Source organism: Martes martes, assembly GCF_963455335.1.
Source record: "Martes martes genome assembly, chromosome: 13".
In the NCBI taxonomy this organism is placed as follows: domain Eukaryota; kingdom Metazoa; phylum Chordata; class Mammalia; order Carnivora; family Mustelidae; genus Martes; species Martes martes.
Genome location: NC_137901.1, coordinates 50,035,057 through 50,061,456, shown reverse-complemented (window position 1 = coordinate 50,061,456; position 26,400 = coordinate 50,035,057). Strand labels below are relative to the sequence as shown.

General features: G+C 36.1%; 1 protein-coding gene across 2 annotated transcripts in view; it reads left to right on the top strand.

The window, feature by feature from the left end:
- YES1 (YES proto-oncogene 1, Src family tyrosine kinase) overlaps window positions 1-21,297 on the top strand; it is a 49,901-nt gene extending 28,604 nt beyond the window's left edge. The window contains exons 1-8 of one of the 2 annotated variants that reach the window (XM_080821107.1): window positions 4,160-4,215; window positions 11,002-11,274; window positions 14,185-14,284; window positions 17,224-17,322; window positions 18,578-18,681; window positions 18,767-18,916; window positions 20,601-20,756; window positions 20,913-21,297. In XM_080821107.1, the coding sequence (XP_080677233.1) occupies window positions 11,010-11,274; window positions 14,185-14,284; window positions 17,224-17,322; window positions 18,578-18,681; window positions 18,767-18,916; window positions 20,601-20,756; window positions 20,913-21,223 (1,185 nt within the window). In that variant the 5' untranslated portion in view covers window positions 4,160-4,215; window positions 11,002-11,009 and the 3' untranslated portion in view covers window positions 21,224-21,297. Of the gene's footprint in view, window positions 1-4,159; window positions 4,216-11,001; window positions 11,275-14,184; window positions 14,285-17,223; window positions 17,323-18,577; window positions 18,682-18,766; window positions 18,917-20,600; window positions 20,757-20,912 lie in introns of those variants that run through there. The other variant, XM_080821106.1, reaches the window with a different exon arrangement.
- The last annotated feature ends 5,103 nt before the right edge of the window (window positions 21,298-26,400 follow it).

Here is a 26,400-nt window from a genome sequence, read left to right as displayed (position 1 = left end):
CAAAAGGTATCAAAGATCAGGAAGGTTCCTAGCTTTTGAGAACTATAACAGATTAAATTGATTACTTCTTGCCTTACTTCCCAGCTCAGCTCCACCTGTGCTTCCCTTCATGTGATTCATGTGACTTTTTTTGGTTTTTGAAGCACATCTGATTATTCCTTGCTTGTTAACTTCTAATGCTGAAAGCTTCCTCTCCCCAAATTGTCTGTATTAATTTCATGTGTACAGTTGTATATTCAATTTATATACCAATTAAGCTTCTAAGTTTTAAATGTATGGCCAAAACATACATCGAAACTCAGGGTATTGTTACAGCAAAAGTGTGGTGGAAAGAAATTAAATGTGGGAATTTGGGGGAAAATTAAAAGACTTTCAGGTCAATTTTATAAACTTTCTAAAAATGTGTATCTAATTTCTCCTGCTCTTTAGTCTTAAGTAATATCAAATTATTTACTATAATTTGAAGGTATAAAATTTTGATAAGGGACAGTAGTAGATAAAGTGAGAATGTGAAAGGATAAAAATTTTTAAGAGAGGGGGTGCCTGGGTGGCTCAGTGGGTTAAGTGTCTGCTTTCAGCTCAGGTCATGATCTGAGTCCTGGGATCGAGCTCCACATGGGGGGTGGAGGGAGGTGAGTCTCTGCTCAGCAGGGAGTCTGCTTCTCTGTGCTCTCCCTCTCTCTCTCAAATAAATAAAATCTTTTAAAAAAATCTTTTTATGATAGGTATAAAATCAGCTTTTTTTCCCCCCAAAAGTTGACTGAATTTATAGAGGGAATGATGGCTCATAAATATTTACATGGGCCTTTCTACCAACAAACTGTTTTTAATAATTGCCTAAAGTGGCCAAAGGTAATTAACTTTTACCTGGGATCTTCATAATTCAGATCTGTTCCATGTTGAATATAGTAATTTTTAAAAAATCTTGGGACTTTACATTAAGTTGTAAGTGATTTTTATTACTACAGTTCCTAATACATTTTAAGTATTCTTTACAATTCCTTTTTTTTTTTTTTTTAAGATTTTATTTATTTATTTGATAGAGACTCACAAACAGGGTGAGTGGTGGGCAGAATAAGAGGGAGAAGCAGGCTCCCTGCTTACCAGGGAGCCCAACTTGGGTTTTGATGCCAGGACCCTGAGATCATGACCTGAACCAAAGGCAAATGCTTAACTGACTGAGCCACCCAGGTGCCCCTTCTTCACAATTCTTTACATATTTTTTACATCAGATCCTCGTTATTGCTGATCTATGCCAGATTTCATTAAAATAACCGTAGGGAACCACTAAGAATTTAGAATGAGCAGACTTACTTTTTCTTTAAAGTCAGTTGTTAGTGTATCTAAAATGAAACAAAACAAAACAAAAGGTAGAAAATTGCTATCAGTGAGCACAGCAAGCTCAGTTTTCCATTGCTCACATTTTCTGTTCTCCTTTGACTTGGAAAATTAAGTTCTTTGTTTGCTTTTACAAGACAAAGTGCACGCCCTTTAGTAGTCTGCTGTTTCCTCCTTTCCATCCATGTTTTCTATTCTTTCCTAGTCCTGCCTGCCCTTTGTGCTTTATGCTAAAGGGAGGAGATTTAAAAGTGAAAGTTAAAGAAAAATCATCCTTCATGTTTATGGTCTATAGAGCACTGTGACCTGTGGAGAACTGATCATTTCATATCTTATGATTAATTCTATAATTATTTATTATCTAATTTATTTCTTTGTAATTTCTTACTGATTTAAAATTTAGTTGTAAACTGGAGCCATCTGGGCAAAATGCCAAACTATCATCCCCCACCCCCAACCCCATCACTGGATACGGCATATGATGTAATAATTGCTTAGCTTCCTAGAATTAGTGTATAGATAAAGTGTACATTTAATTTTTTTAACAGTTCAAAAGTATGTTAAATTGTCTGAGAAATATTAATCACTATTACTAATAAAGCAACATGGTCATGGTACAGAGGGGTGGGGTACTGTTTTCATTTAGCTTGTATTATAGGTGGGGCAGTGAAGCTGAATGCCAATAGTGTTATCATGTTTGTAACATTTTCTAAAGGGCTAATACTTAATAATTTATCAAAGAACAGAAAATGGTGTACACAAGGCTTCCCTAGAGGCTCTGTGTGGGTATTGGAAAGAAGGTAACCTAGAACTCAGAAGACTCAGCCTCATCTCTGTGAGCAAGTCAGCCTCCCCAGGCTTCAGGTTCCTTATATGATGTAGAGATTATCCTTACTCTTTTGATGGTAACATATTAGGATTATTATGGGATCAGATTAAGTGATAAAGTACTTTGGAAACAAGGCATTGTCAAAGTTTAAAGTACTATTAAAATGAAATACCTTAACACATGCTGCATTGTGCTACCTGCTTATGATTGAGCCAGATGCATTAAGAGATGTATCAAATGTGTTCCAGCTCTGTTAGTCACACTGTTATACAGTAAGTTCAATAGGGTAATTCTGATACATGACCATCTATGTATATTATAAAGATGAAATACATTTTTATCTGACTTATGGAATTGATAAGTCAGGAAATGGTTGGGAAACCTGCAAGTATTTATAGAACTCTTTCTATGCTTGGTCCTTTTAGGGAAAACAATTCGTTGGGTTTTTGGATAGAATTATTTAGAACCAAGTAATTTCTTTCAACAAAAATGAAATGAATATCCTTATATCTAAAGTAGTTTGTGTTAATTAGAAGGAGATATAAGATCTTTGTGATGGGGTGCCTGCGTGGCTCAGTCATTTAAGTGCCTGACTCTTGATTTCAGCTCAGGTTATGATCTTGGGGTCGTGAGAGCAAGCCCTGTGTTGGGCTTCACGTCAGCACAAGTCTGCTTGAGGTTCTCTTCATCTTTCTCCCTTTGCCCCTGCCCCCACTCATGTGCGCACTAGAGCTCTGTTAGTAAATAAAGTCTTTGAAAAAAAGATCCTTGTAGGGCGTCTGGGTGGCTCAGTGGGTTAAGCCTCTGCCTTCGACTCAGGTCATGATCTCTGAGTCCTGGGATTGAGCCCCACAGTGGGCTCTCTGCTCAGTAGGGAGCTTGCTTCCACCCCACCCCCCGCCTGTCTCTCTGCCTACTTGTGGTTTCTCTCTCTGTCAAATAAATAAATAAAATCTTAAAAAAAAAAATCCTTGTGACATAGGCTCTGTTCCCTGTTGCTGTTTATCCTGGCCTCCTCTTTCCTCTCATTCTTCTATGTTGTATTTCAGCACTGAGCTACTTACGGTTTCAGAATCCACTTTATTCTCTCTTGTCTGGGGGCTTTTCTTGCTATTTCTGCCTAAAACACAGTTATCTGATTTCTGTAGTTAACTTTTAATTCATTTTTATTTTGTTTTATTTTTTATCTTCCCCAGCCCTTAAGCCTGTGTTTTGGAAGTTTAATATTGATGGGGAAAGCATTTAACCTGAAATACTTTAATAGATCTTTATAAAGTCTTTATAAATCTTTACTTTGTAAAGATTATTAGATAGTCAACATGTTAGAACCTCTTTCAGTAGAATTAGAGGTTGAGAATCGCCATAAATTACAGATTATGAAGCAGAGTTGTAGAAATGGAGGTGATCTGAAGACGAAATAAGCATTCATTCATATGTTCTTAGCTTTGTACTAGGGGGATAGAGGAGCGAAAGGGATAAAAATTTTACTCCTCTGATGTTTAGAAAATATAGAGAATGCCTATAGATCATAAGAAAAAGATAACCCTATAGAAAGGTGAACAAATGTCTTGAACAGGCATCTGACAAAGGAGAATGGCCAATAAACATGTAAAGGCACTTGCTTCATTAGTAATTGTCACATCCACCAGACAGATTGAAAATGCCAAGCACTAGTGAAGATGTGAAGCAGTGGTCACTCTCATACTCTGCTGTTGGAAGTATAAACTGGTACAGCCACCTTGGAAAACAGCAGTGTATACTCTGTTCAGCAGTGTTCAGCTGTGTGTACTCTGATCCAGCAGTCTACTGTAAGGTGTATTTCCAGTAGACTGGTTGTTGGCCGTACGTTTCTTGATCTTAGTGTTGAGTTACATTGGTATTCAGTTTCTGCTAATTCATTGAGGTGTACATTTGTTATGTTTACTTTTCTGTGCATGTGTTATACTTTAATTTTTTTTTTTCAGTTTTCTTTTTCTTATATTCTGGAGAGGGGAGCCATCATTATCATCAAAATCATCACCATGATAGCAGACATTAATATATCCCAGGTACTGTTTTAGGTGCATTACAAATAACTCATTTAACCCTCAACAACTCTAGGAGGCTTACTTTTATTATCTCCATTTTGTAGCTGAGGAAACTGAGGCACAGAAAGGTTGAGTAACTTGCCAAAACTTACACAGCTAAGTGGCGGACTCAGACTTTGAACCCAGATATTCTGTCTCTAAAGTCTGTGCTCTAACTACTGTGCTGTACATCCACTAAACAAATAAAACAGTCTGTGTGCTTAACCTTTGTGTTTTATATGGTGATAAATGACATCAAGAAAAATAAACCAGGTTAAAGGAGAATAGGCAGTGTTCTGGGGAGTGTGTTTTATTGCTGCTTCATATAGGTTGGTCAGAGATGGTGTCATGGAGAAGGTGACAGTAGCACAAAGACTTAAAGAAGCTGAGGGATAAGCTGTGTAAGTATCTGGTAGAAGAGCTTTCTAGGCAGGAAGAAGAAAGTGCAGTGATCTGAGATGGCCCATCTGAAGGATAGGAAGAAGTCTCAGTGGCAGCCCTGGACCAAGTTAGTAGGAGATGAGGTTAGGGAAGTAACTGGGGCTACATAGTAGGGGGAGGACTAGGGGTGTGTGTCCTAGAAAACCAGGTAGAAAAAGCATTTTTAGGAAAAGAGATGATCCCTGTGTCCAGTGTGGCTGACAGCTCAGGTAAGATGAGGACTGAAAATTGACTACCGGATTAGCAATGTGGAGTTAATTGGGGACCTTAATGGGCAGCTTTAATGTAGTGAAAACAGCAAGCATAGTCAGAAATCAACATTTTAAGCAAGTATGTGAAATATAGGGGAGTTGGAATAAATTTTGCTAAAATAATTTGGGGGGGCGTATATGGAAAGAAAAGAAGTGGGAAAGTTGAATTAGGATTACCAAAGTCTAATGGTTTGAAGAAAGAAAATGCCTGAGTGAAAAATCTGGTAGCATTTCTTGTTGTTGTCACTACTTTAATCCTTTATTTCCTACAGGGATTTGAGACAAAAGACATGTGTCATGGCCCTGGTTTTCAAGTACAATAATTTACATTCTTTTGGGGGATGACAGGACAGCCATATGAGAAACAATAAAGGGACCATTTTACTTCTCTGCTCCGGAGAACTTCCCTCATCAGAAAAACTCAATATTTTTAGTTTCACACTTTTTCTTGCCCAATTATCCAGGGAAGATGAGAAAGTAGTTGAGGTGTGTTGAGGAATCAGGGTAAAACTTTGCATATACATTTGCCCCTTGAACAACTTAGGGTGTGGGGGTGCTGAGCCCCAACACAGTAAAAAATTCATGTATAAATTTGACTCCCCCAAAACTTAATGACTAATAGTCTACAGTTGACCAGGAGCTTTAAAATAACATAAACAATCAGTTAACACATATTTTGTATGTTACTTGTATTAAACACTGTATTCTTATAGTAAAAAAAAAAAAAAAGAAAAATGTTAGGAAAATAATAAGGAAGAAAAAGTATTTACAGAACTGTAAAAAAAAATCTGTGTATAAGTAGACTTGCACAACCAAACATGTGTTGTTCAAGAGTCAACTGTATTAACCTGATTCTAACACAGAAATTTATTTCAATTTGAAAGGTTTGCACTTTAAGTATATTTTACTAAAATGGGCATCTGTATAGCTAAAAGCAAGAACTTATGCTAAGCTGAGCAGACATGATGGTACCTTCTAGACTCACAGTCTCTTAAGGAGCACCATGAGGTGGGCACCTGGTGGCCAAACCATAACTGGTCCTCAAGTTAGGGCTTTTGCTTTTACTCTCCTTCATATCAGTGCACACTCAGAAATAGGCACCTCAAGCAGTGGCTGTGGGAAATTGTGGGAAAGTGGAATAGACCACAATTGAATCAAAATTATTAAGTAGAAGATACGAGGTAGGGAATAGCTATCCCAGCAGAGCAAATAGTTGGTTAAAGCATTAGGAATACTGAAATAGTGATGCTGAATCCACATATGATAAGGAAGTAATAAACTCCTAGCAATAAAGTAATGATAACCTGCTGTCAAGATGTGCATTCAGAGTGCAACACCAGCCTTTTGGGATTAATCTGTATGATCAGATTTTTCTGTAGTTTCTGACTTCATGAGATTTTTAACTTCTCCCCATTACCATTTTTATCTTTAGAAAAAACCCCTTCTTGAGTTCAAAACAGCCTGCTGAGCCTTAAGCTGAGTATAAATTTTAGATTTATCATGTGGGCACATAAGGAAAATGATACTTTAAAAATTATTTTTCTTTCTTAAAATTAAAAGGAAAATCCCGCAGAGTACTTTAACCAATTACAGTAAAGTATTTAAAATGTTCATTTGTTTAAAGTGATCATTATTAAAGAATAAATCTGTTATATAAACTGAAGTACAAGTTTATTTGGAAATTAATATTTTCTGTACTTTAACGACATTAGAACCAGGGAATGAAATGTTTTTTCTAGGAATTAATTTTTAAGAACATTTTAAGTGGCCATGATAGATTTGCCAGCTCCCTCCCCCCCAAAAAACCCTAAAAACTGAAAATCTGAACAAAATATATGAAACAACTGCTTTCAGATATTGGATAACAGCAGTGCAGGACTGTGATTCCTGAAATAAAGGAAACAAACAAGTGAGCCATATGGTCACCTAATCACCCCAACTTCCTGCCTAGAGGCACAGTCTGAATAACAGAGCAGGGAGAGGAATCTTGGGCAAAGGACAGTGGTCTCAACAAGTTGAGGAGACAGAGACCAGAATTCATGGAGGCTGAGGCAACTGAAAGTTGCAGGGCAAAATTCCAAAAGAAGGACACTGTGTAGGAAAATAATTCTAAAAGCTTCAATAGGAGTCTCTCTGACCTTTTTATTTTTCTCTGTATTCTGGAATGTGTGTGTAGAATGAAACGATAAAGCCAGGCAAAGAGTTGAACAGGTTGATATGAGCTAATAGCCCTTTTAAGGTCATAGCAGGTGGGGAAGCATTTGAGTTTTTTATAGCTAGAGGGTAAAGTCCTTGTTGACCATTGAGAACTTGTAATAGAAATCCCCAAGGGCTGTGGTACTAAAGTACATTAATAAATGTTATGAATAACTTCATGTTAATATAAACTTAACAATTTGGATAATTAGACAAATCTCAAAAACTAAGTTACAAAGTGTCGCAAAAATTGAGAATGTGAGTAGCTGTGTATGTTATAGATATTGATTGGTAATTTATTTCACTTAGCATAGTACCTTCTAGGTATATCCATGTTGTTGCAGATGTCAAAATCTCATTCTTTTTTTGTGTCTGAGTAATATTCCATTGTATATTTTGTCACATCTTTATCCATTTATCTATTTTTTTAATCCATTTATCTATTTAAAGAAATTTTTTTAAGTAGGCTCCATACCCAGCATGAAGCCCAGCATGGGTCTTGAGATCAAGACCTGAGATCAAGAGTCAGATGCTCAACCAACTGAGCCACCCAGGCACCCCTATCCATTTATCTATTTTTTTTTTTAAGATTTTATTTATTCATTTGACAGATCACAAGTAGGCAGAGAGGCCGGCAGAGAGAGGGAGGCAGGCTCCCCACTGAGCAGAGAGCCTGATGCAGGGCTCGATCCCAGGACCCTGAGATCATGACCTGAGCTGAAGACAGAGGCTTAACCCACTGAGCCACCCAGGTGCCCCCATTTATCTATTAATGGACACTTAGGTTGCTTCCATGTCTTGGCTATTGTAAAAAATGTTGCAGTAAACATAAGGGTGCATAAAGCTTTCTGAATTAGTGTTTGTTTTCTTTGGATACATACCCCGTGGTGAAAAAAGTAGATCACATAGTAGTTCTATTTTTAAGTTTTAGAGGGACCTCCATACTGTTTTCTACGGTGGCTCCACCAGTTTTCATTACCACCAACAGTGCATAAAGGTTTCTTTTCTCTACATCTTCACCAACACTCTTTATTTCTTTCTGATACTAATCATTCTGACTGCTGGGAGGTGATATCTCATTGTGGTTTTGATTTGCCTTTCCCTGATGACTAGTGATGTTGAACATCTTTTCATGTGTCTTTTGTCTTTTCATGTGTATGTCTTCTTTGGGAAAATGTCTATTCCGTTCTGCCCACTTGTCAACCACCATCATTTGTTACTTTGGTGTTGAGTTATATAAGTTCTTTATATATTTTGGATACTAACCCCTTACCAGATATATAACTTGCAAATATCCTCTTTCATTCACTGGGTTGCCTTTTTGTTTTGTTGATGGTTTCCTTTGCTGTGCAAAAAGCTTTTTATTTTGGTGTAGTCCCTGTAGTTTATGTTTGCTTTTGTTTCCCTTGCAGGAGACCTATCCAAAAATATGTTGCTAAAGCTAATGTCAAAGAGATTGCCACTTATGTTGTTTTTCTTTTAAGAGTTTTATGATTTCAGTCTCGCATTTAGGTTTTTAATCCATTTTGAGGGATTTTTTTCATTTTGAGTTTATTTTTATGTATTGTATAAGTGGACCAGTTTTATTCTTTCACATGGAGCTGTCCACTTTTCCCCAAACCATTTATTAAAAAGACTGTCCTTTCCCCATTGTCTCTTCTTTCCTCTTTTGTCATTGATCAATAGACCTTATAAGCATGGGTTTATTTTGGGGCTCTTTCTTCTACTTCATTGACCTGTGTGTCTGTTTTTGTGCCAGTACATACTATTTTGAGTACTGTAATTCTTTGGTAACCAATCTTGAAATCTGGAATTATGATACCTCAGCTTTGTTGTTCTTTCTCAAGATTGCTTTGGCTATTCAGGTCTTTTGTGGTTCCATCCAACAAATATTAGGAAAATGCTATTGGTATTTTGTTAGGGATTGCATTGAATCTGTAGATTGCTTTGGGTATTATAGACATTTTATCAATATTAATTCTTCTAATCCATGAGCATGGTTTACCTTTCCATTTGTTTGCATTGCCTTCAATTCCTTTCATCAGTGTTTTATAGTTTACAGTGTACAGGTCTTTTACCTCTTTGGGCCAATTTATTCCTAGTTATTTTTGTTTCTTAGTGTAATTGTAAATGGGATTGTTTTCTTAATTTCTCTTTATGCTACTTCATCATTAGTGTGTAGAAATGCAACAGATTTCTGTATATTAAATTTGTATCCTGCAGCTTTATTGAATTCATTTATTCTAATAGTTTTTTGATGGAGTCTTTAGAGCTTTCTATATATTGTATCATGTCATCTGCAAATAGTGACAGTTTCACTTCTTCCTTACCAATTTGGATGCCCTTTATTTCTTGTCTGATCACTGCGGTATAGCTACATTTTAAATGTTACATAGTCAAGGTTGTAAATATTCAGTCTTTGAGAATTTATGAGGCAGTTGTCTTATCACTCCTCTACTTCCTTTTGAATGCCACATAAAAAAAGAAAAACTGTAAAATGAGAATGATCTTTAAAAGTAAGTGAATTAATGAAAATTTGTGCTCTCACAGGAAGTGAATATAATGCAGATTTTGTAATATTGGTAACCTATTATATGAGTCACACTGGTAAGTTGGACAGTGTGTAAGAGATGAGTAACTCCTGATTTTTAAGAACTATAGTGCCAGTAATTTGGGGATAGGGTAGGAATTAGGCCAGTAAGCAAAAAACAAGATACCAAACAGAATAAGGTGAAAGAGTCCCATATAAAAATCTCCCCGAAAAGTACATTGGAGGTTTTAAGGAAAGCGGTATTTTGCCAATTATGAGGAAAAGCTTGAATGGAAAAGTAGCATTTGTAATGATCTTCAGTGATTGGATAGAACTTCAGCAGGTAGAAAGTTTTAGGTGTAAAATCTTCACAAACTTGGGAAAGCACAGGTCATATATATTGGGGAAACAGGAAGGTGTGTGTGTGTAGATAAGCATGAGGAAATAATAGGAGATACAGTTGGAAAGATAGATTGGGATCAAATTTGATAAGCAGAGGGAGTGTGGCTGTAGATAAGGAAAAGTTACAGAGCTACCCGCTCCTTTATATGGTAGCTGCTAGCCACATGTGGATATTGAGCACTTGAAATGTACCTGGTCCAAATTGAGATGTACTGTAAGTTTAAAATATGCAACAGATTTCTGAGGCTTAGTACAAGAAAACTCATTAAATTGTTCTATATTGATAACATGTTGGAATAATTGTATTTTAGATGTACTAGGTTAAATAAAATATATTATTAAAATTGATTTTATCTATTTTTATTTTTTTAATGTAGCTGCTAGAACACTGAGAATTACATATGTGACTCAGATTATATTTCTATTCAGAGGGCTAGTATAGAATAGAGCTGATATTTTCTGGTACTTACTACATACCACATATTGTCTAGAACTTTTGATAAGTTTAGTTAATCCTCATAGAAAGCCTTATGAAGTAAGTGTTATTATTATCCCTCTTTTTCAAGTAACTGGGGTGCAGAGAGGTCAAGCAACATATCTGAAATCACTCCACTACTGAGTAAGAAGCCAGGATTCAAAGAAAGGCCTCTCTGGCGTCAGACCCAGTGGCTTTCCCAGCACACTGTGGCATGTTGTCATGGGACCATTAAAGGTGTTTGAGCTGGAGAATGACATGATTGGAATGATACTTCAGCAGAATTGTAATAAAGATAAATTAGGAGAAGAAACTTCACTTTTAGCTGTCTAGTTTTTTGTTTGCTTTATTTTATTAATGTTACTTTTTTGCAGGAGAAAAATTCCTTGTTTAAAGTGAAGTTTTCAATTGTGTTTTTTTGAAGTATACTTTATATTAACCACTTTTCAAAATATTTGCCTATCTCCTTGTAGATTTGATAATGGGCTGCATTAAAAGTAAAGAGAACAAAAGTCCAACCATTAAATATAGAACCGAAAACACTCCAGAACCTGTCAGTAGCAGTGTCAGCCATTATGGAGCAGAACACACTGCAGTGGCACCATCATCTTCAACAAAGGGAGCATCTGTTAATTTTAGCAGTCTTTCCATGACACCATTTGGAGGATCCTCAGGGGTGACACCTTTTGGAGGAGCATCTTCTTCATTCTCAGTGGTGCCAAGTTCATATCCTGCTGGTTTAACAGGTGAGATCTAAATGGACAGTTCTGTTGTCAGCTTGAGAACATGACCTTAGGCAGGCAGTGCATACAGTTTTTGCCTGCTGTGAGAAAAATAACTTACTTGGGACTTAAAAGTTTATGTGAAAATTAAAGCTTCTAACATAAAAATTACAGTCTTAAATTATACATAATATTGTTCTGAAAATTTGGTGATAATCTGATGATTATCTACTGGTTATATCATTAGTTATTTCATTAATTCATTTTTTTCAAGTAGTGAGTGGCAGGCAGTGGGGATATAAAAATTAAAAACATGTACCCCTCCCTCAAGAATGTTAGTTACAACTTACCAATGTTTTCAGGTTTATAAAGTACTATCCAATATTAAAATATTATAGTAGTTACTTAATATTAATTAAATGGCAATGTTGTGATGATAATACAGTTTTTCTATCAGACACTGATTTAAAAAATGAAAATCCTGAAGCTCAGAGTTAAGCTTTTTTTTTCAGAGTCAGAGATAATAAGCAGGGGAGCCCAGGTTTAATGTCCTGTGCCAGAACTCCATTTATCACATTATGATCGCCTTTCAGAGAACAAGAAGTGACAGCTGACAACCTTTCATGGAGCCAGAAATGCTCTAAAAAAAGTAGTCAGAAACTTTAGAAAGAGTTCTTTTGTGGGATTTCCAGATCAGGATACTTTTTCCTTGAGTAACAAAGCATAACTGGCTTAAAAAAAGGTAGGGTGAGCTCTACTCCTTGATACAGCAGTAGTTTCTTGATTCTCAAGGACTCCAGTCCTTGATCTCTTTTTGGTAGCCCTTAGAGTATCAGCTTTAATCTTAGGTTTGGCAAAACAGCTGCAAGCATCAAACTGAGCAACACATGTCCTTACTATCAACCAGAGGGGACAAAAAAGGAATCTATTCTATAGGCTTGAGCTATAAATTTGTCCTTTCAGTCTGCTTACCTCCAGACCAGTAATAGTGCTAGAGGAATGCCATAAGTGAATTCTATGAGACTGTTCATTTGAGGAGTTGTGGACATCAAAAGGCCGATTACAGTCTTAATTCTAACCCCCTAACTCTAACTATCTCAGTAATAGATGGCCACGATAATGTCTTTAGTGATCAGCCAAGTTTAAGTTATTTTCAGGATTATATGTTTGGGAAGGACAGTAATCCAAAGTGATCCAAGTAAATTTTGATACTTAAGGACATACTTACTTACCTAAACAGTTTATTTATGCGAAAAGTCCATTCATGGTATACGTCTGTTAACACATATGGAGTCTCTGTGTGCTGCTTATAGAGAATTGTAAGCAAGTGAAACAAGGTTTTTGTCTTAATGGAAATTACGTTATAACAAAAGTTGGACAATAATTAGTGAATAAACAATTAAACAGGATGATTAATGGTTCTTAACTGCTCTGAAGGAACTGACCAGAGTGATTGGTGAAAGCCTTTTAGAAGATCAAGGAAAGCTGTCTTGAAGAGAAATCATTTAAAGCTGAGGTTTGATTGATGAGACTGACCTAAATCTGGGCAGAGCTGGGAAGAAAGCTTTCTGGGGAGAGAGAACAACAAATGCAGAGTTTAGGAGGTACAGATGAACCTGGCGGTTTTGAGGACTAGTGAGGACACCAGAGGGTAGAATTGTATAATATGAGATTGAAGAGTCAGGGTTACTCAGGACCTCATATACTCTGGTAAGAAGTTTAGGTTTTATTCAAAGACAAGAAGAAGCAATTGAAGAGGGTTTTTTTGTTGTTGTTTTTCATTTTAAAGATTACATTTATTTATTTGACAGAGAGAGACACAGTGAGAGAGGGATCACAAGTAGGGGGAGTGGGGGAGGGGGAAGTGGGTTTCTTACGGAGCAGGGAGCCTGATGTGAGGCTCACTCGATCCCAAGATCCTGGGACCATGACCTGAGCCAAAGGCAGACGCTTAACAACTGAGCCACCCAGGTGCCCCTGTTGAAGAGTTTTTAATAAAGGATTTGCATAATTGAATTTACTTTTTTTAAAAAACCTTACTCTGGCAACTAGCTGTGTGGAGAATGGATATAGGGAAGCAGGTACAGAAGTGGGTTAGGAGACTTCTTCTCAGCAGACTCAGTCAGGGGTAACAAGGATTCGGATTAGGGTGGCAACCGTGGAAATGGAAAAGAAAGTAGATAAAGAGGTATTTTAGAGGTAGAATAACAGTGCTAATAAAGGGACTTGGCTTGAGTACCTGAGTAGATAGTAGTGCCATTTGCTTAGACATTCAAGTAGCAATGTTAAATAGGCAATTAATACATGACTGAAACTCAGGGGAGAAGAGTAAATAATCCATTCTATTCCTTTGTTTGCAGGTAATAGTTTAGTTGTTTGGTGTCCGGATCTGTTAAGCATCTGTGTATAATTTTATGTATGATAATTATTTTTGGAACTTATGATTCATATCAGCCATATCATTTAATTTTTAAGAAAAATAAGCCATTTTTGAGTATTTTTTATAATAACTAATCTAGCTAAATCCCTAGTTATTGCTACAGATCAGTTTTAAGGATGGAAATGTTCACCCATTGTTTATAAGTAATTGAGATGATTAGTACCATTTTGTAGTACTTGTTAATACTTTTTCTGCTAAAGAATTGAATTGAACTTGAACTGTGTGATTCCAAGTCAGAGATACTGCTACTGTGAATCAAACTTAAATTTGTTTCTGTAGGTATATAGAATTTTAGAATTTGTAGCATGCAGCAGTTTCATGGAAGGTCTTCAGAGAGCATCTTACTAGCTTAAACTCCAGCTGCCCAAGTCTCCATTCAGAAGTAGATTTTGGAGACTAGAAAGAAAATTATGCTTAAGCTCTTTTGCTGACATTTTTTTTTCCCTCTTCTGTTAATATATATAATTTACCTTGTGTTTTTTTTTCTCCAATAGGTGGTGTTACTATATTTGTGGCCTTATATGATTATGAAGCTAGAACTACAGAAGACCTTTCATTCAAGAAAGGTGAACGGTTTCAAATAATTAACAACACGTAAGTGTTGGGAATATTTTGAGAGAGAAATACTGACAGAAACCTAATCTTCATGCTGAAACCACTTAGCTGGTTGGTATTAAAGATGAGAGTGGTGAAGCATGGGTCTCTGCCCACTGGGTTGGATGATGCATTTGGTTTCCTTAGATACATGGCATAATAACTCCTTTTGTAGCCAGAGTTATGACTTCTACAAATTGTGCTGTAGTGTGTGGTTCTTCCATAAACAGTAGAGATTTAAAAGTGAAGATTGAGGGAATATATGCAAGTAAGTATATCACTTTAAAAAAAATCTTTATAAAGAGATTCTTTGTTCCTATTTGAATATAAGATGACTTAAGGATCTTCTTTCTTTCTCTTAACAAAAAAGGGAAAAGGCCAAGTAAGGAGCCCCTGCAGTCCCAACCTGACCACATTAAGTTGCTTTTTCTTTAGGTGACTCTTAGAGTTTTTGTCTAAGACTTTTTTTTTTTTTTAAGATTTTATTTATTTATTTGACAGGCAGAGACCAGAAGTGGGCAGAGAGGCAGGCAGGGAGAGAGGGGGGGAAGCAGGCTCCCTGCGAGCAGAGCGCCCAATGCGGGGCTTGATCCCAGGACCCTGAGATCGTGAAGAGGCTTCAACCCACTGAGCCACGCAGGCGCCCCTTGTCTAAGACTTTTTTAGTTTGAGATGACTCTTAGACTTTTAGTGGACCACTCAGTAATAAAAGCCATTTAGTGGCCCACTACAAATTCAGTGTTTGAATTGAAAATTCAGTACTTGTTATAGAAAATAGATCCCGTATGTTATGGTCTCTTTACTACCAGTCATATTTCCTAACATTCTTGCTCCCATTTGCTATCCATTATTGTTCCAGAATATAAAATATGATCATGTCTCTCTGCTTTAAAAGCCTTTTTCAGTAGCTACCAGTTACTGTCAAGATAAAAGAAAAGCGATAACAATGGTAGACATCATTCATCCAGCTGCTTCCCCTTCCTCATTTAACTGCCCAGCCATACTGAGTTGCTTGTAGTTTTATGAATACACTGGGGTTTCTCACCTTCCCATGCCTTGACACGTACAGTTTCTTTTTTCTGGAACATGACTTCCTGTCTCAGCTTTTTTTTTTTTTTTTTTCTTTAATCTGGCCAACCCTGTTCATCCTTCAAAATGTATATTCCTATGTTATTTTTCAAGGAGGCCTTTCTTGACATTCTTCCTCTCCTTCCTGGTCACACTCCTTCTCCCACTGGATTAGGTGTCTGTCTTACATGTTGATGTAGCACCCCATGCAAACCTCAATCATAGCTGCCATCACTACTTCTAATTATAATTTATTGTGTGCTTGTCATTCCATTAGACCAGTGGTTCTCAACCAAGGGAAAGATGCCCAGGAGACATTTAGCAATGTCTGGAGGCAGGGTGCCTCCACTGCTTTCTTGTGGGTGGAGGCCAGGGATATTGCTGAACCTCCTATAGTGCACAGGACAGCCCCCAACAACAGTCATCTAGCCCAAAGAACCAGTAAGGCTGAGGCTGAGAAATTCTGCTCTATGCTGAGTTTCTTGAGGTTACAGACTGTCTTTTTACCTCTGTTTCTATTTCTAGCACACTATCTCATAAAATCTATTGCTTAAAGGGTTGTCAATAAATGTTTGAATGAATCATGAATGGTTAGCACAAATGCAGTTTTCAGTTTGTATATCTGAAAGTGTTTAATGTATACTAGGAATCTACAAACCAAGTGTATGAGTATAAATATTTGAATTGCCAAAGGATTTTTCATCTCATTTTCTAGAGAACAAATTCCCCTTGATCATTTATAAAATGTCAATTTAGATAAGATACTTTCAGTACTTCTCTCTGGCAAAACAAAACATGCATTTAATTTTTAGTGGCAGAACCCATATATATCTTCCTCATTAGAGACTCATAATATTTGCTTCTTTCACATTAATTTTGGAAAAGTCAAGACTTATGTATTGCAAACTACACATAATTTTCATGTTCTGAATTGATTTTAGTCTTATTTGAATATTTATGGATAACATTTTTGTAAATATACTTTATTCTAGGAGTTAAATTTTTTATTCTTGTCTGTTGAAAGTATTTTGCTACAGGAGTTCTAGGGCATCCTGATACTTTTCCTAAAATGGCTAAAAAGGAGCATTATCATTTTATGTATGGTTAAAAGCATTTGACAGTAAAAAAGAATGAACTACTGATAACATACTGCAACATAGGTGAACTATGAAAAAATTATACTGAGTGAAAGAAACCATTCCAAAAGACCACATCAGATTACTGTATGATTCCATTTATATGAAATGCCCACAGTAGTCATATCCATAGGAACAGAAAGCTGATGTAGTGTTAGGCAATGTCAGGGAGAGGTGGGTGGAGGAGTGGAGAGTGACTGTTAATGGGTACAGGGTTTCTTGGTTGGGGGATGATGAAATGTTCTAAAATTGATTGTGGTAATGGTTGCACAACTGTATGAATATATTAAAACCCATTAAATTGTACATCTTAAAGTGGGAATTTTATGGTATGCAAATTATGTCAGTAAAACTTTTAAAAAAGAAAACATCCAGTTGAAACTGAGTAATTTGAAAGATTTACCTCCCCAATTGTTCTAGTTAGTATAGTTTATTGTTTTAGGCTGAAGAAGATAGGTATGTAAAAGAGCAATCTTGTAACTAAAATTAAACCTTTTTGTTTGTTTGTTTGGAGCAGAAATATGTATGCTTTTGTGCTTTTGCTTAGCCTTATTCCCTAATTCAACTAACCTATTTTTAAACATTACTCTTTTGAGTTTAATTGTTGATCAAATGAATGCATTAAAAAAAATGGAAGTTAAACCTCTTTTCTACATAGATACAAGGCAACACTGCCATAAATTGTGTTTCGAGCAGTTGTCTACCTTGTGGTAATTGTTGTTTTATGTGTTGCAGGGAAGGAGACTGGTGGGAAGCAAGATCTATTGCTACAGGAAAGAATGGCTATATCCCTAGCAATTATGTAGCCCCTGCAGATTCCATTCAGGCAGAAGAGTATGGCACTACTTCATATTTTATTAATTACGTTGATTTTAAAAATGTTTTAATGCACATTCTACTTAGCCACAATTTTACACACATACAATTACATACCAGTCTTAATACAGCTAATATATCATATTAATAGGAGATGTTACTTGAAAATTAATAATTAATGCCATAGTATTTGCTTACAGTAGGATCATAAATGAATCTGCAATAATGCTGTTTTGCCTGGTCTGTATCCTTTATATTTTCACTTTAAAAAATTACATTAACCTTTTTTATATTCTGCAGACTCATTTCAAAAATTTACCTTCAGTCGATAGTATTGCATCAGTGTTGATTTCTTTATTTAGGTGCTTGCTCTTTGGTTATGCAGGAGAGGCTCTTTGTCTTTAGGAAACACACACACTGAAGTATTTAGGGGTAATGTTTCAGAATGTTTGCAACTTACTTTCAATCAGTTCAGAAAAAAAATACACAGGAAAAGAGAATATAGCGAAGTAAAATTTTAACAGTTGAGAAATCTGTGTGGAGGGTATATAAGAGTTCTGTGTGCTATTCTTACAATTTCTAAAAAATTAAAATTCACCTTCGGTGATATATTTTTTAGGTCAAACCAAGGCTATCTGGGATTCATAAATATTAATTTGTCTTCATATCACAACACTTAACAGTGCCTTGCACACAGTAGATGCGCTATCAATGTTTGTTGCTTTTATGATAAGTAATTTGTCTCCATAACTCTGTTCTGCTTGACACTTATTACTTCCTGTTTTATACTGTGAGCTTCTCCATAGCAGATATTCATTTTTATTCACAAATCTGTATTAAATCAAAGCCATGCTAATGTAGAATTGCTAATAATATGGATATAGTTCACTTGCACCTTACTGAATACAGATGATCACACTGTTACCAGAGACCCACTTCTGTTCTTCCTGCTACAATCTGAATATCTCCATCTGTCAGTGACTGGGAGCTTCTCTGTTACTATTGCCTTTCCTTCTCCATTTACTGATCATGTAACTTGCAGGTGGAATTGAAGAGACTGGTTGAGTAGTCAATACACGGAAATACTTTTAGCACAGTATATTCTGACAATATTTGTAATAATTCTATTTAATAAAGACTCTTTATTGTGTTTTGCTGTGTTTTTAAGCTGTGTAGCTCTTTGTTGTCATCCTGCCACTCCATTCTTACTGATCCTTATTTATAATCTTTCTGAACCTTCCACATTTCTAACTCAGAGCACTATTTTTTTCAGATGGTATTTTGGCAAAATGGGCAGAAAAGATGCCGAAAGATTACTTCTGAATCCTGGGAATCAACGAGGTATTTTCTTAGTAAGAGAGAGTGAAACTACTAAAGGTAATTATAATGTAATAGAAGTACAAAAATTTTCTTGGATAGTATTTTGAGAAAGATACAAAAAAGTATTTATTTCCCCCACTAGGTGCTTATTCTCTCTCTATCCGTGATTGGGATGAGGTAAGAGGTGACAATGTGAAACACTATAAAATTAGGAAACTTGACAACGGTGGATACTATATCACAACCAGAGCACAATTTGATACTCTGCAGAAGTTGGTAAAACACTACACAGGTACGTGAATATTTTACAGGTGAAAATTATTTCTTGATATGTTTTATGAGGACAGAATCTCTGTCTTCATGTCTCTTAAGGTTTAGTGTGATACTTTACCCACAAGAGTGTGCTTGATAGAATCTGTTGTATTCTAGGTTTAAAATGAGGAGCAGGTAGTACTTATTACCTGAGTTAGGTTCTTATACATACTAAAATCTGACTACCATTATTTGATTCCTTATATCTTACTGACGTAGTGTTTACATTGGAGTTTCATAGTGGCTAAATATCAAGATAGATTTTGACAATAAATAAAAAAGCACAAAAGCACATATTTTTTAGGGACATTTATTAAGTGGGTAAAACTAAATACTTAATGTAAAAAGCTCTATCAGATGTCCTTTTGGGTTACCTTCTTCTGCATGGAATGGACCACATAAAACTTCCTATAGTATAAATCCAATGAAATTTAATCTAAAGGTACATTGTTCTTTTCCTGAAAAATTAACCCATTGCAACTGTAGACATTCTTCTAGTCTTTCAAGGACCTTTGAAAGATATTCAGTATTAGATTCTTCTGTCTCAAAATTTTGCATTGCCAGTTTGACACATGAATGCATCCAAAAGTTTTAAATTATTATTATTATTATTATTATTATTTTTAAACATTGTGGGGTTTTTTTTGTTTTGGGTTTTTTGTTTGTTTTTTAAAGATTTTATTTATTTGACAGACAGAGATCACAAGTAGGCACACAGGTAGGCAGAGAGGCAGGCAGAGAGAGAGGAGAAAGCAGTCTCCCTGCTGAGGAGAGAGCCTGATGTGGGGCTTGATCCTGGGATCCTGGGATCATGACCTGAGCTGAAGGCAGAGGCTTTAACCCACTGAGCCACTCAGGCGCCCCAAAAGTTTTTAAATTATTAATACTAGGGGAGGGGATTGCAATGGCAATCTCTTCTTCAGTGACAGGTACAGTCTTATCAAGTCAACCACCAGTCTTGACATTAATCAAACATGTTACCAAGCAGTGGCATCAGTTGTAATTGCACTTTTTAGAATTTGATTTGTGTGGTTACTTGTTGAACATGGGAAGGAGCATGTCTTATAATAAGAAAGAATGTAAGCAGGATTCACAAGTCAAGGCTTTGTGAATTTGGGATTTCCTGTTTTTGTGTCTCCCTTATTTGAAAACCAGTCTCTTAAATGAAGAAGTTTTCTCCTTAATTTTTGATATGCTTCTTACATTAATGGTTATTAGGAATAACAGTTAATAGTAACATTCTCTTTGGGAAGAAATAAAACCCAGTGATCAAAAAGAGAACTTTGGGGGCAGCCAGAACTATGGTTTGAATCCCATCTCCATCACTTACTTACTGGGTGACATTAAGAAAGTCACTCAAGTTTTTCAAGACTTACTTATATGAGATATTTGTAAAGTACTGAATTAGCACAATAGCTGAGACATAATAAGTGTTCAGTGAATTATAACTTCAAAAATGTATTTAACAAAGAATGTTTCACTTCTTGTATGTTTTGCTTCTTACATGCATACAGCTCCCTTTTTGGTATTTGTGCTTTTAGAGTAAAACTGAGACATCATGTTTTTGTTTTTGTTTTCTTCAATTTAAACTTTTAAAAACAATATACTGTACCTTTATTTTTGTAATTAATTTGTTTTATAGTATAGTTTTTTTATTTATCTAGAACATGCTGATGGTTTATGCCATAAGTTAACAACCGTGTGTCCAACTGTGAAACCCCAGACTCAAGGTCTAGCAAAAGATGCTTGGGAAATTCCTCGAGAATCTTTGCGACTAGAGGTTAAATTAGGACAAGGATGTTTTGGTGAAGTATGGATGGGTAAGAACCCTGAACTGTTTTTTTGTCATTTCTTTAGCCATAGATTAAAACACCGTAACTTATGTTGAAATATTTAAGGTAACTGCTGCTCATTAAGGTTTGGCTTAAAAAATCTCTTAATATTATAGATTAAAATAGTGGACTGTGTTTTTCTAGGGACATGGAATGGAACCACGAAAGTAGCAATCAAAACACTAAAGCCAGGTACAATGATGCCAGAAGCTTTTCTTCAAGAGGCTCAGATAATGAAAAAATTAAGACATGATAAACTTGTTCCACTATATGCTGTTGTTTCTGAAGAGCCAATTTACATTGTCACTGAGTTCATGTCAAAAGGTATGTGTATATTAGTTTCTTTTAGGGTATTCATGTTGATAATTTTTTTTAAGTCTTCATTTCTATTTTTATGCATACAAATTTTTTATTGTGTAGTGTTCCCTAACTTAAGATTTTTATGTAGATGTTGAGAAGAGAAAATCTGACATTTTGTGTAATGCAATAATGATTAGTTCCAGTTATTCCAGAGGATAGTTCAAAGTTTAAAAAGAAAATTAGGCTAGTTCAATTTATGTTGAAAGTAAGTGGGTTTTTATTCCATTTGACTAAAGGAAATGAAATAGCAAGGGAAGTGGGAAAGTATTTCTACAAATTAAAATAATACGATTAGAAAGAAGCTTACGTCTTTATTCCTAAAACAAAGAAATCAGGTCAAGTTAAGGAAATCTTATTTTATTTTAACACAATCTTCATAGTCAGAGTTCCTAGAAACTTTTTCCTACTATCTTTCACTAAAATTTCTCCATTCTCTCAAACTCCAGACCCTAAAGTGAAATCTTTAGTAACAGAATTGGTTAGGGCCAGGACAGGTGATACATTAGAAGAGGAACCAGTAAGCACTAAGTATGTTGATAGTCCTGCTTTTGCCCTCTTGAATTTTATTTCTCCCACCCAATTCTTTTTATTTTTATTTGTTTATCTTAAGATTTTATTTATTTATTTGACAGAGAGAGACACGGTGAGAGAGGGAACACAAGCAGCGGGAGTGGGTGAGGGAGAAGCAGGCTTCCCCTCGAGCAGGGAGCCCCGCAGAGCAGGTCGCCCCGCAGAGCAGAGCAGGGACCACGACTAGAACCAAAGGTAGACGCGTAACACTGAGCCACCCAGGCATCCCTCTACCCCCAGCTCTTGTTTATTTCTTTTCTTTTCTTTTTTTTTTTAAGATTTTATTTATTTATTTGACGGAGAGAGACACAGTGAGAGAGGGAACACAAGCAGTGGGAGTGGGAGTGGGAGAGGGAGAGGGAGAAGCAGGCGGAGCAGGGAGCCCTATGTGGAGCTCGATCCCAGGACCCTGGGATCATGACCTGAGCCAAAGGCAGATGCTCAACAACTGAGCCACCCAGGCGCCCTTAACCCCCAACTCTTAATGAGTCACTCCATAATTAAAGCTACTGATGATGTCATCCCTCTCCAGTAGTCCCATTTTGGCCAACAGTGTAGTTCCACCTAGTGGTGACAGGGCCAACTACAAGCTACATATTTGCTATAGGAAACCTGCCAAAGGAATAGCCAAAAAATAAGAATTGAGGTAGCCCGGGCACCTGGGTGGCTCAGTCGTTAAGCGGCTGTCTTCAGCTCAGGTCATGATCCCCGGGTCCTGGGATCAAGCCCCGCGTCGGACTCCCTGCTCAGCGGAGAGCCTGCTTCTCCCTTTCCCTCTGCCTGCCACTCTGCCTGCTTGTGCTCTCTATCTCTCTGTCAAATAAATGAATAAAATCTTAAAAAAAAAAAAAAAAGAATTGAGGTAGCCTGTTAATTGGTGGCCAAAACATATCTAAAGCCCCAAGGTACATGGCACTTTTTGGAAGGACTCTTCACTGCAAACAAATGCCAAATGATCCCTTCCAGAGTGTGCTGGTTGAACTATATAAGGAGGGGAAGAAAGGGATAAGGAGGAAGTTTAAATCAAGATATTGATAGCATAAGAATATAATGGAGGTAAAAGCTAATGGTCCATTTAGCTTTGTATATTGATTTCAAGAATTATTTAATTGGGGGAACATAATAGATATCTTAGGGTTATTTCTAGTTGGGAGATTAAGAATGCAAGATCATAAGTGACCCTTCTGGTTTTAAAACTCCGTAATTTCCCGTTTTATTTCAGGTACTTAGCAGTTGATCCTCAGTAATCCATTCAGACTCACTGTGTCATGTGCTCCCAGATAAACCTACTTTCCTTGCTATATAGGTCTTCTTCCTTCTTCTGGTTTCCATGAATCTGTTCAGATTCCTTCATCCGGAATTTGATTTCCCTTCTCTCAACCAGGCCATCAATCTTATTTCCTTCATATTATACTTAAGTGTTTGAAGCCATTCATTAATATCCATATCTGTCATGATCATTATATCCTATGAAATGTTTATAAACAGACTATTCTATGAATTATTAACAACCAAAATGTATTGAATACTTCTAATTTATAGGACACTCTCCTACTCATTATAAGGTATCAAAGAACTAAAGCACCGAAAAAACTTACATTGAATTTGCAGAGAAAAGACCTAACCTTCTGATGAGTTAATTTTCAGTATCAAAGTAAATAATAGCTCACTATAAACAAATAAGCTATAGGCCCAAGCATAATGAATTTCCAGGTGTTTAACACATTCATTAAGAATAGGGATGAGGAAGAGGTCAGTCACATAGGCTGGAATAAATTGAGAAAAATTAGTCAAGTCTTAAACTGATCTTTAAGGTTATAAAGGCTGTGGATTGGTAAAGGAAAAGGTATGGGTATTTCTGCAGAGGTAAGAAGATATGAGGAAATGGGGAACAAAACCGTAAGAAGTAGAAAGTACAGAAGGCAGCTGGTTGGAAATAAGGCTGAAGAGGTATGTGAGAAATTTAAGACTCCTCTGAATTGATTTCACTATTACTTACTGAGTACCTATCCTCTGACAGGGTCATGAATGAGCTTCAAAGGGTCCATGAACTTCCCTGAAGTTATGTGTCAAACTTTTGCTTATTTATATGTGTTTCCTGGAAAGGGAGAATAAGGCACATGGGGGGGGGGCGGTTAGGATTTGTTGTCATTGGTTAAAGATCAGAGAAAGGGAATTGTCAGAATGACAGTAACAAGTCTTAGATTTCTGTGCATTGCAGTTCTGCACTATTTTAGCAATTATCAGTTGTTACACTGAAAAATGTTCTTTTACTTAATGTATCGATCATGCCACCTTATTTAAATTCTTTATCCTAAAACAAAAGAACTGTATCGTCTGTTTATTTCTATATACTCTGCATTGCAATGTGGAGTATTTATGTAATGTCAATTTATCTTACAGGAAAGGAAGTGAAGAAAAGAAGTGCCTCTTCCTCGTTTAAAGACAGTTGCTTTACTTGTGTTTTTAATCCTTTCTTACATCTAAAAAGAAAACCCTTCTTAGATCTCAGTATCTGCTTCTCTCACCTACTGTTCTGCTTTTTTGCTTTTGTTCACAGCCAAGATTTTTTAAAGAATACTCTCTGTCTTCACTTCCTAACCAGCCATTTACTCTTTTTAAAAACTACTTAAGTTTATTTAATGTCAACACTTTTAATAGATTTTTTTTTAAATTGTGGAATATTTCAGACATACAGAGAATACCATAACAACCATGTCCTTACCATCCAAATTTAACTTATGTTTACACTTTGCCATATTTGCTTCAGTTCTCTCTGCTAAGAAAGCAAAACATTACAGATCTAATTCCATCTTTGTTTTTACCCCTCCTTGAGCCCATTCTCATTAGAGCCTTCCCTTCCCTTCAGGTTCTTTTGGGCCCATTTCCCTTTTAGAAGTAACCTAATTTTGAAGTTGATGCTTACCTTTTCCATCTGCGTTTTTCATATTGATGTACTTGTATTGATATATATTTGTCTATTAACAATATTTGTTTTTAACTTATGTAAATCTAACTAGCTTTATTTTCATTCAACATTATGTTCTTGAGATTTATTCATATGGATAAAGATCTAATTTGTCTATGTGTAACTGTTGGATGAGATTCTGTGTGCATATACCATTGTTTATTCATTCCCTTCCCAGTGAACATTTAGGTTGCCTCTAGTTTGTCACTGTAACAGATAGTGCTGCAGTGAATGTCCTTGTGCTTGCCTCTTCTTGCCTATGTGCAAGAGTCTGTAGTGCATCGGATGGCAGCAACATTAACATCACCTGGAAACTCACAGATGCAAACTATGGTGAGAGGGCCCACCAGTCTTCACTTCCCCACCACCTTGTGTGGTAATATCCATTCAGTGCCATTGATCCCATTTATCACATCTCTCTGGAAGATACCGGCTTTTCTCCTTTCCCACCGTCATTGCTAGATTTTAACATAATAGTCTGTCTTTCCTAGACTTAATCTTTTTATGCAGTTTTGGCCCAATTTCATTTTCCATATTACTGTTGGAATGATTGCTTTTTAAACATAAATCTGATTGTATTGCTTTTCAGTATAAAACTTCATGTAAAGTCCATTGATGCTTGCCTTCTGTGTTCTCTTCCCTCTGTAGCCTGTTCCTCATCAGTTCCCATCTTTGTCCCCTGTGTTCTTGCACACGAAGGACTGTTTTCACTTCCCTTAACTGTGATGTCACATGCAGTACTGCCTTTTTACTTGTTAATCTTTCTTCCTAGAATTCCCTGTCTGCCCCCATTCTTCCTTAGAAACCAATTTCCTCTGTAAAGCCTTTTCTGACTTCTTCATAGAATTAACCATATCCATTGTGTCTGTAAAATTACAGGTTTTACAATACATTTTGTCACACCTATACAGTATTTGTTTTCATATATTACTTACATACTTTCTAGATCTTTGTATTATACTTTCTTACTATATCAAGGTCTCTTCAAAGTCAGGGACCATGACATATTTATCTTTGTATTTTGTATCTTTTATAGTGCCTTACATGGAGTAGATCCTCAGCACATATTCAAATGGACAGATAAAGGCAAAGACACAATACCATGTTCCATCTGCAGTAGATGGACCAGAAGAAATACAGATATTCTCTGACTTTGAATCTCTATAAAGGAAGAGACTACATCATAGCTCTCTTTTGCTTCACAGTCCTGTCGTGGAAAGGGCTCTCTTTGTCTTGTCTTGTTTTGTTTTATTTTGAAATACTTTTAAACTTCAGAAAAGTTGTAAAAATAATACACAGAATTCTCATACATATTTCAGCCAGATTTGTCAATTGTTAACTATATATGTATCTTTCAGTACATAAAAATATAAGGATTTTTCCCTGAAACTGAGGAGCACATTGCAAACATATTTGCTTTACTGCTAAATACTTCAGTGTTTGTCTCCTGCAGACAAAATTGGATACAATTCCGTTATCTGATACCAGTCCATTTTTCACATTCATCGGTTGTCCCAGTGATGTCCTTAATTAACCACACTTTTCCTCCCATCCAGGTTTTAATCTGTTCTTTTAGTTGTCAGTTTTCTTTGGTGTCCTTTAATCTGGAGCAGTCCCTCTCAGTAGCTTTTCTGGTCTTTGATGACATTGTTACTTTTGACAAGAACACTATGTTTGTTTTGAAAATGTACCTTAATTTGGTTTATCTGCTGTTCTTTCCTTAATTAACTTCAG